The sequence below is a fragment of the Nannobrachium achirus genome (assembly GCF_963921795.1).
Source record: "Nannobrachium achirus genome assembly, chromosome: 5".
In the NCBI taxonomy this organism is placed as follows: Eukaryota; Metazoa; Chordata; class Actinopteri; order Myctophiformes; family Myctophidae; genus Nannobrachium; species Nannobrachium achirus.
This window is the reverse complement of record NC_137814.1, coordinates 22,930,917-22,951,420: the sequence shown is the minus strand read 5'-3', so window position 1 is coordinate 22,951,420 and position 20,504 is coordinate 22,930,917. Positions and strand designations below refer to the sequence as shown.

The window sequence follows — 20,504 nt, the reverse complement described above, 5'->3', positions numbered from 1 at the left end:
CTGTCACGATATGACGTTTCACATGACGATTAATTGTCACTCAAATAAATGCTATTAACGATTTAATTGTTGTTTTTGTCGTTCACAATTACATTTCTGTTTGGCTTCTAGGCTTTGAAGTTGCACATGGTAGATATGACACATAACCTAAATAAAAAAAGAAATTAAGGACATATTTGACAACTTTACACTATAAAAATAACATTGATAGTGGAAATGGCCGATCTACAAGCTCACAACGCGTCGCTTCGTGACGCATTGTGAGCTTGTAGATCTGCTATTTCCACAATTTTTTAAATGTTTGAACATATATAAACACATTTTCAACATGTAAACGATTATGACGATAATCACAAAATAATTGCGATTATGTCAAATAATTGCGATTATGTCAAATAATTGCGATTAGACTATTATGTAATACTTGTGACAGCCAGCCCTAGCAGACACTATACTGATTATAAAATAAAATAAAGTGTATTATTATCACAAGAGTTCTGCCGTGTTTGATAAGAGAGAGCTCCACTTCAGTCACTTACGTCTCCCTGAGAAACGATGGCATCGTTGAACACATGCTCCACTTGGAGGCCGGCGGTGAACTTCTCCACCTGGGTCCAGAAACGCACGCGACCCTTCTCCAGCAGGTCCATGGCCATCTCTGTCTTGAAGGGGATAACTGGAGAGAAGAACGTAGGAGTTTAACCCATTTATAGGCCTAGCATTGTTCAATGCTTTAACCAGTGAAAAATAGCAGATATACAAGCGCTGTGAGCTTGTAGATCTGCTATTTTCTGAAAAAAGTCGTGAAAATGTGTGCAAATCTTTGAATATATGTATTTTCAAAGCGAATGTTTGTAACTCAAAATTTGCTTCTGGGGTGGTCCCTGGAACTAAATATTTTGAGATGGGGGTCCGTGGCCAAATAAATATCATTTTGGGGGTCCGTCACATGAAAAGGTTTGAGAACCACTGACATAGTAGTCTCTCAAGAACAGACTAACTGAGCTCCATTTAAGTGAAAAGGACCTTTTCTTTGACGATGGCTGGCCAGATTGCTGACATAGAAACATAGGTTTTTCAAAAAACCTTAGAAGGATTCAAAAGACACTTATAGAATCGGGTCAAAATTCAAATTTTCAAGATTTTTCAATAATAGCAGATCTACAAGCTCAAAGCGCGGCACTCGGTGCCGCGCTGTGAGCTTGTATATCTGCTATTTTTCAATAGTTAAAGTATAAAATAATGATACACAAAATGTGTACCCGTTCTAAATGGGTTAACTAAGCATGTTTGTTGAAAAAGCCCTCATAGTTCTAGCAAACACATCATGGTATATTATTACTGTATGTGCTATAGCAGTGTTTCTCAAATGGACATGAAAACTGACATGAAAACTGGACCTAGGGGTACGCAGAGGTACTGCAAGGGGTACTCGAAAATGCCCCCAAAAAAGAAAAATAGAAGTAGGCCTATAAATCACTGTTATGTTTGATGATGAAACTGTTGTGAGCCTGATAGTTACTAACCCAAATGATGGTGCCAGGCAACTGGGATGTGTTTGAATGATGTTTGACATTTGAATGTAAGTTATTGACATGAAAACTGGACTGAAATGCTATGGCCACAGTGTTGAAAATAAATCTGTTCAGGAGGCCCCATTTGAAACTCTCACTCCCTTTCTTATTTGTGATGGTTTTAGATGGTTGTAATTGCAGTTTTATAAGGAAAAGGTTTTTGTCGGGTAAAGGGGGTACTTGGATTAAAAACCTGGGAAAGGGGGTTCTCAAGACAAAAAAGATTGAGAAACACTGTGCTATAGTATGCAGTAATGGTACATATTTAGTGCTTACAGTAACAACAAAGATATTTTATTTTGTTTCCATTTTACTTTAACTTCACATCATACAAATTCTTACAACAAAAATATAACTTTGCTTTAACATGCTTTAACATGCTTTAACATGCTTTAACATGCTTTGAAAATAATTCTAAAGTGGCCAGTGAGAAATTGGGATATTCACCAGGGAACTTGTTGCTGTAGCTGATATCCAGAAGACGCTTGAGACCTGACACACAACAAAAAACAAAAGGCAAGAATTAAACAATCTATAAAACCTCCATCACACCTCAAACTGGTCCGCCTCACGCCTGAGTTATACTTGGTTGAGTATGGCAGGACGTTGCACATCCAAAAATAGACGATCTAATAGTCGCACTGCGACGTGTTGTAATCTCGTAGAAACTAAGTATCAATCAAGCCTTAACACTCAATAAACTCTCTCATTGCCTGGCATGCACAGTACTACTATGCTGTGATTTTCAACTGCTGCCAAGAGGCCAAAAGCTCCATCATCGGCAATCTTGTATCCACAAGTAATCTGACCGCAACACTGCATCTCGCTGTCATGACTCTCTGGGCTTAATGCACGTATCCCCTTGGGTACAACATGGCGGGAGTCAATTTAACACAGCTGTTGAAAGTTGATTACAGAGGAGGAGATACATCACACCTTTGGCACTCTGTCTGCACGCCTCTTCGGGCATGTAGCCTACGTCACGCAAAAACAAATTAAAAGAGTCAGTGAATCGAATGTCATCCGATAGGAGCAGTGTGACTCACCCTCCTCGGTGAGGGTGTAGCTGGAGGAGACGCCGTTGGTGTTGGTGGCCACGCAGGAGAAGATGCCCAGATCCTCCAGAGAGGGATCGTTGAAGATAGCTCTGGTTCTGCAGAGGCACAGGGGACAACTGTTTTTCAACCACTTAAGCCATACCGGTATATAGTTTCTTGTATGACAAAAAGTGAAAATAGCCAAACAACATGCTCCACTGAAGAAATGTGAAAAATGTATAAACATTTTTAAAATAGGGAAAATAGGGACGCCAGGTTTAAAAAGCACACAGGCTTTTCCATAATTGATTTTGGAGACCATGAACTGTGGCAGGCAAGGTGATGTGGAAATTAGGAACACATATTTTGGTTCCAAATTAAGGCTGGGCAATATATCAAAAAACCATCGATATCGAGGTATCAACATGCGAGGTATACATATCGACGAAGATGGCTTGAAATTAGGTATTGGTGTACTGTACTGTATGTGTCAAATTAATTAACAGACACACTATGCATGCACGTAGCACATGCAAAAAAGCAGTCCATCTGTAACCAGGTGTGGTTATTTCAATAAAACGTTGGAAAATGGAAATAAGGCATTTAATTTATTTATTCTGTGTGTACTGTGCAATGTGCATGCATGGATATGCTATTCATTATCTATGTTAGGCAGGCAGTGGACCTAAAGCAGAAAAACATCAAAAACTATATCATGCAATTGTTTCTAATATCGATATCGAGGTATTCAACAACGTTATCGAATATCGAAGGTTTCCCTAAAATCGCCCAGCCTTATTCCAAAACACGGCATGGAATTCTTGAAGGTGGCATTGTAGGCAAACATCACGTGTACACAATGGGATATCCAAGCACAGCAATGAGAGGATTTCTCTCACAAAGAGACACACGCGCATGGATGCACATACTGTACACAAGCATGCATGCAGTATACTGTACGTACTTGCCCTTCTCACTGACAACAGTGAGGCGAGAGCTGTCTGTGATAGCCTTGTAGTTTTTGGACCAGACAAACTCGGAGGCCTGAGAGCACTCAAAGATCATGGAGATGACGCCGTCATCGTCCACATCCACAACTATCTCATGGGTGTCTGTGGGAGGGAGAATAAATACTGTAGAAGAGTGTACTCGCATGTGGATACAGTAGGTGTGAGTGTGTGTGCATATGCTTATGAACGAATGTAAATGTACGGTATTATGTTTGTGGGTGTGTGTAGGCCTGTCACACGTATTACATAATCATCTAATCACAATTATTTCAGATCATCGCAATTATTTGTGAATAACCGCCACAATCGTCGCAATCGTTTACATGCTGAAAAACCTTCCCGCGTTTTCAAATATTAAAGAAAAGCAGAAATAGCAGATCGATAAGCTCACAACGCGTCACTTTGTGTCTTAGTGTCACTTTGTGTCTTAGTGTCACTTTGTGCAATCTTTGATTACAAAGCCTAAAAGGCAAACAGAAATACTTTTTTACTCTCCACACGTTCCAATGTTCAAGCAAACAGACAATTAAATCATTAGTCTTAATTATTTGACTTACAATTAATCGTCAACTTAATCGTGACAGCCCTATGTGTGTGTGTGTGTGTGTGTGTGTGTGTGTGTGTGTGTGTGTGTGTGTGTGTGTGTGTGTGTGTGTGTGTGTGTGTGTGTGTGTGTGTGTGTGTGTGTGTGTGTGTGTGTGTGTGTTCCACTGACCAGGGGCAGTCTGGGCGAGGATGGGACCCAGGACAGCAGAGGGATGTCCAACCCCAGCCAGGTTCTGAGCTCGCAGGCGGAACACGTAGGAAGTACCAGCAGTCAGTCCAGTCACCTGAGTCGCAAAGACAAGAAAAACTCTATTTAAACTGCAGAGCACAATCAGCACATTACATAGCATGCTTTGAATTTCTCTCTTTATATCTGTATTGTATTGATTATAAAATGGATTGGGCGTGTCATGCAATCTGATTGGTTGATAGGTGCGGTAATTAACAACCACATACTATGGCTATGAAGTCTAATGTCTTTGTGCAGTTCTATATCACTCTGTGCCTAAAAACCCCTTGGCTACTAATTGTATTTCAAGGTGAAATCCACAGTAAAACTCAAGGTGAACTTGGATCTCCTTTTGTTTTCTTTTTTAAGATATTTTGGGGCTTTTCTGCCTTTATTCATAGGTAAAGTGGAGAAGGACAGGAAACAGGGAGAGAGAGATGGGGAGAGACATGCAGCAAAGATCGCTGGGTACGGGACTCGAACCTGCGATGCACTCAGGCTACATTGGAGCATACTGTAAGTGCCCGGGCCAGCCTGAACTTCGATCTCTATTGAGGCTTAACTATGGTGGAGTAGATGGAGCAAAGTCTCTGGGGGAAAATGCTTAAAAGATGACGTCACAGGCTTTCAGAAGCTTTTCAAAAGCTTTTCAAAAACATTGCAACACAGCACATTGTGAGCTTGTAGGAATGGAGTGTTGTTCTGCATTACTTAAGTAAAACTGTGAGTACTTTTTCCACCACTGCTGCTCCCTCACCTTCAGATATCTGACCTTCACAGCCTTCTCGTGAACAGCCTTCCATCCAAAGGTCTCACCGGCCGAGGCCTCCTTGACGTCCAGGTAGTATCCGTTGACAGGCGTGCGACCGTCAAACACAGGCGGCTCCCACAGCATCACCAGAGACGTGTCACGCACTTCCAGGGCATGGAGACCAACCGGAACGCCTGAGGATATGAGGAAATAAATGAGAGTGAGAGAGAAATAGAGACTGCTTATGTCTGATTTATACTTGGTTGCGAAAATAGCAGAGCTTGTAGAACGGATGCAACTAGTATAACTGAGGCTTTACTGTGCCGGGCTTCTGGCAAGCAAAGGTTTACACTTAATCCAAGGACTGCAGGATTTTGGAACTGCATTCAGGGAATCAAAAAATAGCTGCTGTCTATACCAGTGATTAGAAGTGACTGTTCAGAACTAGCATTTGCCTGGTGTAAAGACGTTTATTGTCAGACCTGATCCCTAACCTAAATCTCAAGACATTGTACATCTAACTATTTTTACTGAATGTCTGTCCGTCTGACCGTCTGTCTGCATGCTGACATCACTGATACTACACAGTGTCGCCACCGTGGTAACAGCCGCTTGCTGAAATAATGCCCAAATTTGGAGATGAGCATGGTGACATCGAACATGGTAACAGCCGCTTGCATCACTGATAATAAACAGTGTCGCCACCATGGTAACAGCTGCATGCTGAAAAACAAGGCCTACATCACAGAGAGGTATTATACAACTGGACGTCAATTGTGACTGTTCTGCCCAACGGGCACCGGTCTGGGTTCTCCAACATTAATTCTGAGAATCCTACATTCAATCCCGCATATACTGTGCATACCCCCCGGGACACAGGAGCTTTACGTGTAATATGATGTGTTATGTGTTGTCTGTCATATTAGGCGTGTTTCTTTTCTTTTTGCTATACATACTGTCCTGTTGTCCTTGTGCCATGCACAGTATAAGTCAATAAAAAACCACCCCAACCAGTGTGCATCTATTGTATTGGTATCTTTTGGTGAATAAAGTCATAGTGATGTAGAGGGTTTTGTGTCAATACCTGGCACAGTGATGGTCCATTCCTTGCACTCCAGAGTGGCGCTGGGCAATGAGGCTTTACTCACACCTGCCATGTTCATTGCACGCACCTGGAACTGATAGAAGACATTCTCCTTCAGGTTCTCAGCCTGGTAGGGAAAAAAACACAGAGAAACGGCATTAATAACACATTTAAACATAAAAAATCACACCCAATGTGAAGTGAGCGGTGGTCGTGCTTGCATAACGTCTTCAGACTAGGCTTTGAGTCTAGGATGTACAGGCTATGCTACACACACACGTTTTGATATGGCAAAACGCTGAGGAAAAAGGCTACAGACACACGGACAGCCACTCTTAGGAGCGGTTTACCACCACTCATAAATAACTAATATTACGACTTATAACTTGATTCCATAAGGATGTATGTACTGTAACTGTGTGCGAGTAGGTGATCATTTTATATATTGTGGCAATCCTTTTTTTCAGTCTTACATTGAGACTATTGTCATCCAACAGTAAGTACTCCATTATAAACTTGGAGAATTTAAGCTTAATTAAAATGATGCTTCATCCTACGATGATGTCGCTTGTCAAGCAGATCTATCAGCTCACATTGTGAGCTTGTAGATTCATGGCCATATTCGACGAGCGACACTGTCGCTCAAACAAAGTATGAATCAGAACGTACTTTGAAGGAGGCGGAAGTGAGGGCCTTCTCATGCGACTGATGCCACTGTCCGGTCACTTGTCCCTTCACGGTCCTGAAGTCCACATAGTAGCCTCTGATATCAGCTCCTCCGTTGTCTGCAGGCGGGTTCCAGCCCAGCACCATGTAGTCCTTGGCAGCCTCCAGCAGCTTCACATCGGTGGGCTTGCCACTGATAGCTGTAACAGGTCAGGCTGGTTACAACCAGGTCCAGAACAGTGACACTCAATACGCTTAACATTGTGTTACTAGGACGTACTATAGGGCTGAGCCTGAGCCAGATTACTTCAAATCAACATCACGATCATTTCAAAATGTTGTCTTGATTACGATTACTTTTACGATTAAAGTAATATTATTTTTGTAATGGTGAAAATGGCAGATCTGCGAGCTCACAACATGCCGCATAGAGCTTGCATATCGGCTATTTTCATTATTCTTGCATGCCACCATTGTACAATGACGTATAATACAGGGTTAATAATTATTGATCACACTAATCGATAAATATATTAAAAAAATCATGTTGATTCCTTTATATATAAGGAAAATAAATCATGAATAAAAACCTCTCTATTATTCAATGATATGTCGGTTATTGTTTTAAAATATAGGATGTGATATATTTCCGATTAATTACTCCGGCCCTACAAGCGAACATTGGGCAACATCAACCCTTCTGAACACACATTATATAAAATATTTTGCCAAAATGGCCTGCAATATGCTGTTCTGCTGGCATTTACTCTCGTTTTGGGCTTCCCTGACACTGAGCTTAAAATTAACAAAGTGTAAAAATGGCCAATATGTGTTTTTTTTTTTCCTTATTACTGTGGGAGTCTGGGAGAGTGCAATCATTCAATGAACCAAGCAACAAAGGTGACCACCAAAAGAACAGTATTGCAGGCCTGCCAGGCAATTTTGTGCATGGGTTTTTTGATTTTTGGAGAAAAATAAAATAATAAAAAAGGTTTCTAAAAAACCTTTCAAAAACAAATGCTAACTAGCTTCATGTATGGACATTGATTTTCCAGTAGTGCTAAGGGTTTTGGTGGAGTCTGAAAAGGTGAGTCTTCAGTCCACGGCGAAAGCTAGTGAGCGAGTCCGTTGTTCTAAGTGCGACAGGGAGTTTATTCCACAGCTTGGGGGCCTGGAGGGCAAACTGTCTCGGACGAGTGGATTTTTGCACTGGGGTTTTTAGCTCTGACAGCATCCCTGTGTTGCCTGATCTAAGTGCACGGGTGGGGGTGTAGGGGTTGATCAGGTTTTGGAGGTATGGAGGAGCCATACCTTTGGCTGCTTTGAAGGTCAGCATCAGTGTTTTGTATTCCATGCGGAATGTACAGTATATATATATAGCTTGTTAGATTCAAAATAGAACATACAGAACATACAGTAGTTAGAACAGTTTGCATGGTCCTGGTGGTGTAGACGAGCGGCTAAAGTGTTGTGTTAACAGCTTAACCTCGGCTGAGGATGTAATTCATTACCTGGAGATTCATTTTCAATTAAAGCACAGTTCATCCTCATTTCAGGCTTCACAGTTCCATGATCTGTGATTTAGTTTGATTGAATCTTGTTCGACGTGGATGAGTAAGCATTTCAGATGAGTCACCTTTAGCCCTGCGTGTGCAGAATCTTAATGGCTCATACTGCTACGTTGCCGCAGCTATGCTTCAACATTCTACCAGTGGATCGATACTGGGATGATGAAATGTAAGTAAAAGTTCGGAATTCATAAAGTTCAAAAGTATTGGTATCAAAATGTACTTTAAAAAATACCAAAAGTAGAAAGTACTCATGTCCCATTTCACAAGCTTTCAAATGTATAAAACGTGAAAGATCTTTTGAAAATAGCAGATCTAGCCTACAAGCTCACAATGTGGCTATTCCGGCTATCGGCTATTTTCAAAAGGCCGAAAAATATATAGAGGGGCTGAAGTGGGTAATGTATGTTCTGTAATGCTAATTTAAATCTACTAAGTAACAAGTAACTAAAGTTTTTTAAATAATCGTAGTGGAGTAAAAGTACAATATTTGCCTCTGAGATGTAGTGGAGTAGAAGTAAAAGTAGGCCTACTGAAATGTTTAAATACTCCAGTAAAGTAAAAAAAAAAAAGAAAAAAAATACCTCAAAGTAAATGTACTTAGTAACTTCACATCACTGCATTCTACACTGAAAACAAAGGGTACGACGTGTTGGGAACACAAAACAAGACTAGGGTTATCGAAAGTACTTACAGCTTAGAACTAGAGGCGGGATAACCTTTGCTCTAAGCAACTCCCAGAGACCGGATGAGACGGCTGGTTAGGTTGTTCATGCATTGTTGGTCAGCATTGTGTGCTATCTAAGCACACAATGTTTCACCGAGGCGGCCATGCACCAACAGTCACCCCTGAAGAGTTATCAGATGGCAAAAAAAGAACTAAAAAATAAACAAGGAAACCACAATTGTGTGACTATACAAAGCAGACGCAATGCATAAAGCAGGGGTCTTCAACGTTTTCGGCCTCTTAGTTGAGAAAGAGATGACCACCACAACCTGTACATTGATTCCATATACAGCGGTTTCATTGTGTGACAGCATAATCATCAGTGTATTTTGGATTCATGTCGATTTGTGTTTTCAGATATTTAACCACTTGAGCTGTCATTACCTAATAAACTTGACTTTTTACTCTGTACTTAGTCTGCTCTTTTTCCCCTCTACAAAAACCTCTTTGCTGAAAATTTGGCCACAATTCTCAGAATATGGACACTATAGGGTTCAAGTTGTTAATATAAAAAGGATTGGAAGATTTGGGGGACCCCCTGTAGTAACTCTGAGGAGCCCCTAGGGATCCCGGACCCCCTGTTGAAGACTCCTGGCATAAAGGAAAGCTAACATATCATGTAGTATTTGACATGACAATAAACAAACCGGAGATGATCCGGAGATGCGTTAGTGATGAGTAGTATAGGTCAGGCACATGCAAATAATACCAGTCCACTGCACTAGATACAACATCTATAAATATATATGACAGTGGCATTTCTGGCATAATAGAGGCAGGGAAGGATCTAGAAACAGATGGAAATATAATACAAACAGCCTGAAGACCTGCAATAAATACAGTGACAATGCTAAGTTGTGGATGAAAAAAAATAATGGCAAAACAGGTTTTGAGATGGGGCATGAAAGTATAGGCTCTCTAGGCAACAGAGAAAACCTGCTGATGTACTGAGCAGCTCTAGCCTAGTAAACGACCAACACATGAAATGGTTTCCAGAGGAGGGCGGGTACGAGGCTAGAGCAGCTCCACAGGTCTGTCTGTATTCAAGTATTCAAAAGTAACAAATTATGAAGTACAACTTCTTTTTGATGTCAATAGATTCCTGTGTTGAAATGTATAACATTTTCCCCAAAATGTTTTCATATCTATCAACTGTCATACACTCAGCCTTACTGTATTATAAGTAACCGTTGTTACTTATCTAGCAAACGTGAGCCACATTATGCAAGCTCATAGCACGTCACTTTCTGACGCGATATGAGATTGTAGATCTGCTATTTTTGAAAACTCATGAAAATGTGTGCAAATCTGCGTTCCCTAATCCCTGGAACAAAATATTAAATACTTTTGAGATGTGGGGTCCTTGACATTAAAAGGTTTGAGAACAACTGGTAAAGCAATATATATTTTTTCAGAAACTGATTTAGCAGAAATGTTATAGAATCGGCCTCAGCTCTTAACGGGTTAATTATATATGTATGAATGTGAAGCAGGGAATTGGTTGAGAGAGGCGTGGAGTAGGGCTTAAAATGCTAAAGACACACATCTGAAACGAAACAAAACGACACAAATACAAAAATCAATCGTTTATGACGACACTCACAGACGGCAGCCAACACGGTCACGGCATCAGAAAGAGGGGAGCTCTGGCTGTATCCAGCAGCATTGACAGCCTTCACCTTGAACACATAGTTCACTCCGTTGGTCAGGCCATGGCACACGAACCTGAACACAATGGAGAAAACAAAACCAAGCTTTAATTGTCATGAAGAGCTTCTTTCTGCAATGTTTTAGAGTCAGTTTGGTCGTTCTTTGGCCACTAGAGGGCAGACTATCTCACAGAAAATGGGGTCAGCAGCATTCCATCCCACATCTTGAAAATACAATGAAATGATTTAGCATTTTCTGTTGAGTGTACTGTACAACACATCAACACCCACAAGCAGGGACGTGCAGAGAATGTTAGAGAAGCAGGGGCTAAAATGTCTAAAAGGGCCTTTTTGTGAAAATATTGAAAATAGCAGACCTCCAAGCTCACAACGTGTCGCACTGCGACGCGTTGTGAGCTTGGAGGTCGGCTATTTTCGGTTTGTTATACCACTCATACGCATCATTTCTACACAGAAAGGGCAATTCTTTCAACATAAGATGCTGCATACAAGTTCAGGAGAGTTTGGACAAGACAATTCTCTTCTCTTGCATTTCTTTCGCCATAGTAAAAACTGCATTCATGGTCTGGAGAGGGCACTTTTTACAGACGGGTAATAGGGCAGGGGCTTGAGCCCCCTTTGATGTCTATGTGTGCACGTGCCTGCCCACGCACAAGGGACAAAGTAATATGAAATATATGATATTATATTGAAGTACCTGGTCTTTTTGACAGGATTGTTGTTGCAGGGCACCCAGACGTCACTGCCCACCACGCTGCATTCAATGTAATAGCCAGCCAGGTGCTTGACGTCCTTAGAGGCTCCCCAGCCAACCACAACGGAGGTGTCTGTGTTCCTGGACACTACTATACTGCCTGGGGCGGACGGCAGGTCTGTTTGAAGACAGACAGAGATGGAGTGAAACAAAGTAAGTAAGTAAGTAAGTAAACTTTATTTATATAGCACCTTTCGAAACAAGGTTACAAACAGACAGACATACAAACAGACAGAAAGAAAGAAAGAAAGAAAGAAAGAAAGAAAGAAAGAAAGAAAGAAAGAAAGATATTTGATTCTATTATGCAGTTTTGTTCCTTTTAGGTTGAAGAACAGTTATTGTATATACTGAGCAGAGGTTCCCATTTCCAACTTCCCAAACGTTTTAGCTTGAGAGTCGACCCAAAGGAGACATCTGATATCTCCCAGGGACCCAAACTAGTGAAAATCTAAATGCTGTGAGCTTATAGATCTAACTATTTACCACTTTTTTAATGTATTCATGGAATTATTTTCATTATTTTTGTATTTAATAGTAATAGTTACTTTGAACATTTTTAGATTTTAGATGTATTTATTTATTTTTATATCTTTTGAAATAAAAAATAAATTAAGAAATGTTGGAAACTAAGGGGGGAAAAAAACCCAGTCCCGACCCATTGTTTGGGAAACACTGAGAGGAAGAGGAGGCAGAGATGCGAGACACGGAGAGAAAACTGCAACATAGTTATAACATCACAGTTCACCCAGCTCAGCTCACCCAGCTTGTCTCCGACGGTGGTGTCCCCGGTGTGGGCGGAGGGCTCGCCCACGCCCGCAGAGTTACAGCAGCGCACGCGGAAGTTGTACACGGAGCCCTCCACCAGGTCGAACAGGGCAAAGCGCGGGGACTTGACGGGCATGCCCGTGTTCACCCTCTGCCAGCAGTCAGTCCCTGCCAGACACTTGGGAGGAACAGAGGGCACAGTGAAATACCAGCGAAACACTAATGGGTCAACGTTGTTTTTTTACAACAAGGGTTCATATTTTAGATTGTAATTAGAGAAAAGAAAAAGTGGGTTTTAAAATGTTTTCATTTGCTTTGTTCTATTGTTTTATCGAGTTTACCATGCTAAAATGTGGGGCATGCGTACGCATGGGGGCATGCGTACGCATGGGGGCATGCGTACGCATGGGGGCATGCGTACGCATGGGGGCATGCGTACAAGTGGCTAAATATGTCTTTTTAGACACAATGAGCAACCAGTTTCTTTATTGCTATTTACAGTAACACTTCTAGCCCCCATAAGTCATATCCAACAATGAAAGGTTGCGTTGTATCTTGGGAATGGGCTTATTCTGTGTAAAATGACATATTTAGCTATTTGTACGCATGCCCCCAAACACTGAAATAAAGATCTCTAAAACATTTTCTTTAATTACAATCTAAAATATGAACCCTTGTTGTAAAAAACTAAAGTTGTCCTTTAAAGCTGCAATCTGTAACTTTTATGTCTCCCACATGAGTCACAAAATGTCTATCTCTCTTCCACGACGTACAATCCCCATTTGGCCATGGTGAGATATAGAGGGTATGCGCGTGACATCATCGTCATACCCGGAAGTTATGCGGGAACGCCTACTGAGTGGTAAAAAAAATACTTTCTGGCCTTGACAGCCCAAACATACAAACAGAAAAGTCCCATCATTGCATTAAACTCATTTTGCCACTCGATTTGCCATTCACTTTATACACGCGCATACCCTCTATTGTACTTCTGACCCTTCAGGCATTACTTGTCAACCAGAAGGTGTCCTACAACATTTCTCAATAGAGACCCTAACCTTCAACCACTGCAGTGCAGATTCATTAACATTATTTATTGAGTCTGGGCACAAATGTAACCACATTGTTTGTTACATTTGGGTATACTCTAATCCAGGGTTCCCCAATTGGCGGCCCGCGGGGGGCTACTGTCTGGCCCCCACCAACCCCAGTAATAATGGTGGTATAAGAGCAGCAACAACACTAGTATATCATCGTTGTTGGGTGGAAACCTCGCATCTCCAAATTTGTACGTTCTTTCGCAAAGTAAAGCCCTGCTTCATCATACAAGGCCGTCGCACAAAAGTAGTGAAAACAGCAGATCTACAAGCACACAACGCCTCGCGGTGCAAGGCGTTGTGTGCTTGTAGATCGGCTGTTTTCACTAGTTTAAATCATTTTTAAAATGATGAATGCAAAACGAACTATTTTGGACGTACAAGATTTTCACTCGACAACGACGATATCTGAACTGTCGCTGGAGTAGCCAGCGACAGTTCAGATATCGTTGTTGTGGCCCTCGGCTTGGCACCCTAGACATAATCCGGCCCTTGGGGAAAACTAATTGGGGAACCCTGCTCTAATCTATACGTTCCAAATGGATCAACAAATGAAATGTGTAGTGACCCAGGATAAAGTGGGACAGCACTGCTTCTCACCTTCTCGATGTAATACATGACCCCTTCATGACCTCTCTGGACCGGAGGCTTCCAGCCAAGCACCACGTAGCTCTTAGTTGCCTCGGTAACCGTCACATCAGAGGGCTCCCCTGGCACCTCGCCAACTGCATAAATGTTTTATTTTACTTGAACACGTTATTGCATTTCTGACAGTCTACTAGGGCTGAGTAACGTTTCGATTCTGTGGATTGTAAAATAGGCCTTCGAGGAATAATTGTACAACTTAATTTACAAAATATGAGACAAGTGGATGTGTAACTGGACCTAGCCTATTACTGGAGAATGGCCTGTACTACTGGATATGTGCCAGCTGAAATGTGAAAATGTTGAGGCGATGACACCTTTACTTTGTTAAAAAAACACATCACTGGGGGAGTGAGAAGTTCACATCATGCAGAGACATTGATTTTCTAAAGGGGCCCTCTCTCTGCTGAAGCTCCACTAAAACCATTTTGGTAAGTGAAATGCCACCATGAAATGCCATATGTTGAACTACTGAAGTGTAAAATGTCAGTCGTGGATGATTCATGTTCAATCTATTGTGCTGATTATCGAGTGAAAGGCGTCCTTACCGATGGGGTCCTCCTCTGTGAATTTGATCATGCCGGTCCAAGGAGCAGAGGGGCCTGCAAACATGGGGAAAAAGTACATTTGAGCAGTGGTGTAAAGTTTTTTTTTATTTTTTTACTGGAGTATTTTCCATTTACTCTACTCCACTACATCTCAGAGGCAAATATTCAACTGTTAGTCCACTAGTCCCTTTGTAGATTTTTATTATTATTACAAAACATACATTAACCGCTTCAGCCGACCTACAAGTTCACTGTGTTGCATTGTGAGCTTGTGGATTCTGCTATTTTCAAAAGATGTGTATACCAGCACATTTTATACATTTGAAAACTTGTGAAATGGGACATTTTGCATAAGGAGTACTCTCTAATTTTGGTACATTAAGTACATTTTGATACCAATACATTTTTCAATACATTTTTAATTCCGGACATTAACTTGTCTTTCTACATTGCAGAATAGAGGGTATGCGCGTTATAAGGGAAACGACTTTCTGGCCTTGACAGCCCATACATCCAAACATAAAAGTCCTATCTGATTGCATTAAACAACGTTAAATGACGTTAAGTAAAAATGTAGCGCTATGCGGCTCAGTGAGTTGACACTGAAGACAGACACCGTTGCTCTCACCTCTGATGCGGGCTCTGTCATGGGGATCCATGGCCACCACGGGGTCAGACACACGGGAGGGTCGACTGACTCCTGTGCCGTTCAGGGCCCGCACCCTGAAGATGTAGGTGCGCCCCTCCACCAGCCCCGTGACGGGGAAGCGGGCATATTTGATGGGGTTGTCGTTGCACTGGGCCCAGTGGTGGGTGCCCACCTCGCACCTGCCAACACAATAATCAACATACAATACATTAGCTTTGGCGTTTCCTGGTGGTCGTTATAGAAAACATTACATAATGACAAAATGGAGCCTTCTTTTGCTGTGATTTTCAGGTGATTTACATGTTCCAAAGCTGAAATCAATTGCTTTGTAATAGCTTTAGGAAGGACTAGTCCTGATCATGTCGGGCAGCTCCAGGGCTTGTATAGAACAATGTGGTAAAGCAGGGGTCTTCAACAGGGGATCCCCCAAATTATTTTGGGGGATCCCCAGATGATGAACTTAATGTGCAACATAGTTTTCTCACTCAACAGTAAACAAACCAACATAAAGTTTAAGTGTATAGAGTGTATTATGCACATTTTATAAGTGACAATTTAAGGCCTTTTTAGTACCTCTAAAATTACAAATTAAACCATGGCCAAATTGTCAAATATTAGAGGCAGAAATTGTGAAAATAGCCGATCTACATGCTCACAACGCCTCGCAACGCCAGGCGTTGTGAGCATGAAGATCTGCTATTTTCACAATAGAACCGTGTTGTACAAAATGTAATGCCTCAACTCTTAGTGCTTGTCAGGGTGGGGGGGTCCCCAGTTAAAATATGATTTTTATTTTGGGGGTCACGGCCTGAAAAGGTTGAGAAGCACTGCAATAGACAATAGAAGGGCTGACGGACCTGTCAATGAAGTATCCCAGGATGGGGCTGCTGCCCTCCACTGCTGGCTGCTTCCAGGTCACCACCACATAATCCTTGTTGGCATCATGACAGAGCACATCCAGGGGGGCCACGGGAACCCCCTCCACCTCCACATCGGCATCTGCCACACAAACACATAATCGTCACTGTCGGGCAGAAACCTCATAGCAGATCTACAAGCTCGCAGCGTGGCACTCGGTGCCGCGCTGTGAGCTTGTATTTCTCCACGTTTCTCCAAGTTTCAAATGTGCATGTTTTTTTTTCTTTTCGTAAAGTAAAGCCTTGCTTCACCATAAGACTGTCGCAAAGAACTAGTAAAAAAACAGATCTACAAGCACACAGCGCCTTGCACCGCGAGGCGTTGTGTGCTTGTAAATCTGCTATTTTCACTACTTTAAAATGTTTTTAAAATAATAACAAAAAAAGGAAGGTTTTGGACATACATGGTTTCCACCCGACAACGACGATATGAGAGCACACAACATACAGTACACACAAACACACACACACACACACACACACACACACACCACACACACACACACACACACACACACACACACACACACACACACACACACACACACACACACACACACACACACACGCATACACACTTGCAGGGCCGGTTCTAGGGTTCAGGTGGCCCTAAGCAAGATTATTTTAGGTGGCCCCCCACTGACGGACGCGCGCACTTATTAACTGTCTTTGAATCGCCAAAACCAAAGTTATAAATAATAATGTCTTCTTCTATCTAGTAGAACATGTGGTGTCTGTTGTTAGCACTCAAGCATGTATCTACTACACACACATAGGGTTGCCAAAAAAATTGGGGTTTTGAGGGGCGGTCAAAACCCCAGAAATGCATAGAAATCTGCATTTTGGCACAGATCAGACAGTTCTACCTATAACACACAATAAAGTTTACAATGGAGGTAAAACATTATTAGATCATTCTCTCTGGTTAGTTAAAAGCTATTAAAACAGAAACATGTAGGCCTATGCTCTAATGAAAAACATTTCAAAACCAAGATATAACTATTATAATACATATCTATTTCTAGACACTGTTTAATTTGTCCAAAAACATGAGTGTAATGTATAAACAAGAAAAAAACAACAATTGATTTGAATCAGATTCATACAAAACATCACACACCTTCATCCTGTGTTCTTTTGGTCTCAAATTGCAACTTGTAGGCCTATTCAACTCTACAGTATGTGGCATATTTTCAATTATGTTGTTATGATCTTAATTTTATTGCACATTAAAATAATAAGTAGCATTTGGATAGGGTAGGAGTGGGCAACTTAGATGATGGAGAGGGCCACTATATTTCACAATCACTCCAGAGGGCCACAATGCATAATTATTGTAAAAAAATAGATCTACAAGCATTGCGATGATCCATTAGTTTCAAATTGTTTTAAATTGGAATCCTGTATTCTTTTTAGCTATTTTTTTAACTGGAATCCTGAAAAGCAACATTATTATTTAATTTCAAATACATTTATATGTTCGTATGTTAACCTTATGAAATGCAAATACATTGACAAAAAGACTATAGCACTGGTCATTATGCTACTACTATAGACTGAAGTAATTAAAGTGGGTAGCAGCTGAAATCAATAATATATCAGTATTCCGATATTAACCTGTCGAGAGGGCCACTTCACACTCACTCCACAATGCATATAGTGAAAAATAGCTGATCTACAAGCTCAAAACGTGTTGCAGTCTTCTCCCTGTGATGTGGCCCCCTTATGGTTGTGGCCCTAAGCGACCGCTTATGTTGCTTATGCCAGGAACCGGCCCACACTTGTGAGGAGAGCTGTTTCTAAACCGGGCCGATCTCCATTACAGAGCCACATTAGAACCCAGTTTCCATTCTTTCACCTACTAATGCCCTTACAGTATGTGTGACATTGGTGTCTATGTAAAGCCTGACTTATATTTAGTTGTGCGGCGGTGTCGCGTGCCGGAAATAGCGATCTGCAAGCTCATAACGCATTGCATCGCAAGTGCATTTTAAGCTTGTAGATCTTCTGTTTTTGGCAGGGTTAGGGTTAGGGTTAGGGTTAGACACCGGCATGCAATTAATTATGAAGTAAGCATATCGTCGTTGTCGGGTGAAAACCTTGTAGGCCCCTATGTCAAAAACGTTTGTTTTGTATTTAGAATTTTAAAATGATTTAAACTAGTGAAAACAGCCGATCTGCAAGCACACAACGCCAGCTGTTTTCACTACTTTTGTGCGATGGCCTTGTTTGTTGAAGCAGAGCTTTACTTTGCGAAAGAACGTACAAATTTGAAACTTGGAGATACAAGGTTTCCAACCGACAACGACGATATTATTGTGGCCACTTCACTGAGCCTGTAATGTCCAAGCTCAATGAAAGTCAGATATCCAGGAACCCCTCTTATGCATGAACCTGTGGGGTTTACAAATTGGCTGCGATTCAAACAGTGTACACTGTCTGCGGTGGCCTTACAGGCACGGAGAGACGGATATAGAACCGACATTCTGGTGGGGAAACCTGATACCGTGGGGAGAGGGCTGTGTCACTTAACTAAAGATGTGGGAGGAGCGTTGAACTCCTCTCTGACCACATCCAACATGAAGCCTGATAAATACTTCTTAGTGCAAACGGTGTCCTGTGCGGAAAAGAGCCAATCTAAAAGCTCACAAAGCTTTGCACGGGCACTAAACTTGCACAGATTAGATTCGATTAAACACTGATCTGGATAGAAAATATTTAATCGAACTAAAAACAAAGAAAACTAATTTCGATTTCATCTATTCTTCTACTTAAGACAATTTACAATTTAGGCATTTAGCAGACGCTCTTAATCCAGAGCGATTTAAAATAAGTAAGGAGTCTAAGGACAGCACATGGTAAAACATCAAATGCATAGAATTGGTGATCTAAAACGTAGGTAGTCCAAGAACCCATTCAATAAAATTCAAAACAATCAAAACATCAATAAGTTGTACATCGAAGCTATGCACACTAAAGCTTCGATGTACCGTATGATAGGATGCCAAGTCAAAAATGGCCTGACATCGGTCTATATAAAAAATTCTATCTAATAAAAAATGCTATCTAGACAACTAAGCTATAGCTATTCCCAAAATCAACATGTCCAACAAGGTCTGCAGTACCTCTGACAAACACGTATGCAGAGTAGGTCTCAAAGCCGGACTTGGTGTTGATACGGAGGGTGTACATGCCCTCGTCTTCCTTGTTGAGGTGGGCCAGGGTGAGCGTGGCGCGCTGCCCGCTCCAGGTGGAGTGGACCCACTTGGAGGGCTTCAGGGCCACCGCTGATTGGACGACGGAGAACAGGAAACAGACATGATTGTGTGCACTTACAATGAAGTGTATGATTAGGCCTGTCACAGTTATATTACATAATCGGCTAATCGCAATTATTTGAGATAATTGCAATGTTTTTGTTTTTTGTATAATCGTCTTCATACTCCACTTTTAGAGCCGAATTTATTTCGGTACGGCTCTGTCCAAACTACAATATAATGTAATTCAGAGGTTCAGAGAGGCGGGTACCGTCATTAATTCGGCTGTTCAGTGCCACAGAGATTTTGTGACTCCCCGAGCCGAACCGAAATACATTTGTCTCTAAAAGTGAAGTATAAATCTAAAATGGTGGAAATAGTAGATCTACATTCTATCTATAAGCTCAAAATGCGTCACGATGTGATGCGTTTTGAGCTTGTGGATCGGCTATGTCCACTATTCATTTAAGTACCATGAAGTTATTAAATTATGTAAAGTTATTTGTCATATCTTCCCTGTGCACCTTTTGTTAACCAAGCCTAAAGGCCCAATTGAATGTTCTATTGTTCAAAGGCAGAAACACAATGAAATTGTCAATCGAAATAATTTGAGCAACGATTAATCGTCAAGTAAAATGTCATAATCGTGACATCTCTATATACCGTATAAGACAATAAAACCCTAAAACATGAGAACGTAAGCAAACGCTCTCTCATCCAGAGCAACTTAACACGTATGAGATCAACACCTTTAATGTCCACACTCACAGTTTCTGTACCACACCGCCTCAGGCTGGTAGTTCTTGACGGTGGGGAAAATGATGACAGTGCAGCCCACGCTCAACGTCTCGCCCTCGCGGCCGAAGGCCACTTCAAATTTGTCAAGGATGGTCGTCTCGAAAGTAACACCGTGCTCAGTGCTGAAGCCATCTGTGGGAGTGGAGAAGGCAATGTGCATTTGGTCAGTTACAATTACTACGAGTCGAATCGATTACTGTACAGCAGGCGTT

General features: G+C 41.5%; 1 protein-coding gene across 2 annotated transcripts in view; it reads right to left on the bottom strand.

The window, feature by feature from the left end:
• Positions 1 to 20,504, bottom strand: part of myom1a (myomesin 1a (skelemin)) — a 43,500-nt gene that overhangs the window by 8,010 nt on the left and 14,986 nt on the right. For both annotated transcript variants that reach the window (XM_080726685.1, XM_080726686.1), the window contains exons 8-24: positions 20,263 to 20,424; positions 19,363 to 19,524; positions 16,178 to 16,319; positions 15,300 to 15,499; positions 14,672 to 14,725; positions 14,079 to 14,203; positions 12,376 to 12,559; positions 11,560 to 11,734; positions 10,796 to 10,917; positions 6,901 to 7,097; positions 6,232 to 6,358; positions 5,154 to 5,341; positions 4,337 to 4,451; positions 3,576 to 3,723; positions 2,621 to 2,727; positions 2,022 to 2,066; positions 540 to 676 (exon numbers count right to left, since the gene is read on the bottom strand). In XM_080726685.1, coding sequence (XP_080582811.1) covers positions 540 to 676; positions 2,022 to 2,066; positions 2,621 to 2,727; positions 3,576 to 3,723; positions 4,337 to 4,451; positions 5,154 to 5,341; positions 6,232 to 6,358; positions 6,901 to 7,097; positions 10,796 to 10,917; positions 11,560 to 11,734; positions 12,376 to 12,559; positions 14,079 to 14,203; positions 14,672 to 14,725; positions 15,300 to 15,499; positions 16,178 to 16,319; positions 19,363 to 19,524; positions 20,263 to 20,424 — 2,390 coding nt within the window. The remainder of the gene's footprint in view (positions 1 to 539; positions 677 to 2,021; positions 2,067 to 2,620; positions 2,728 to 3,575; positions 3,724 to 4,336; positions 4,452 to 5,153; positions 5,342 to 6,231; positions 6,359 to 6,900; positions 7,098 to 10,795; positions 10,918 to 11,559; positions 11,735 to 12,375; positions 12,560 to 14,078; positions 14,204 to 14,671; positions 14,726 to 15,299; positions 15,500 to 16,177; positions 16,320 to 19,362; positions 19,525 to 20,262; positions 20,425 to 20,504) is intronic.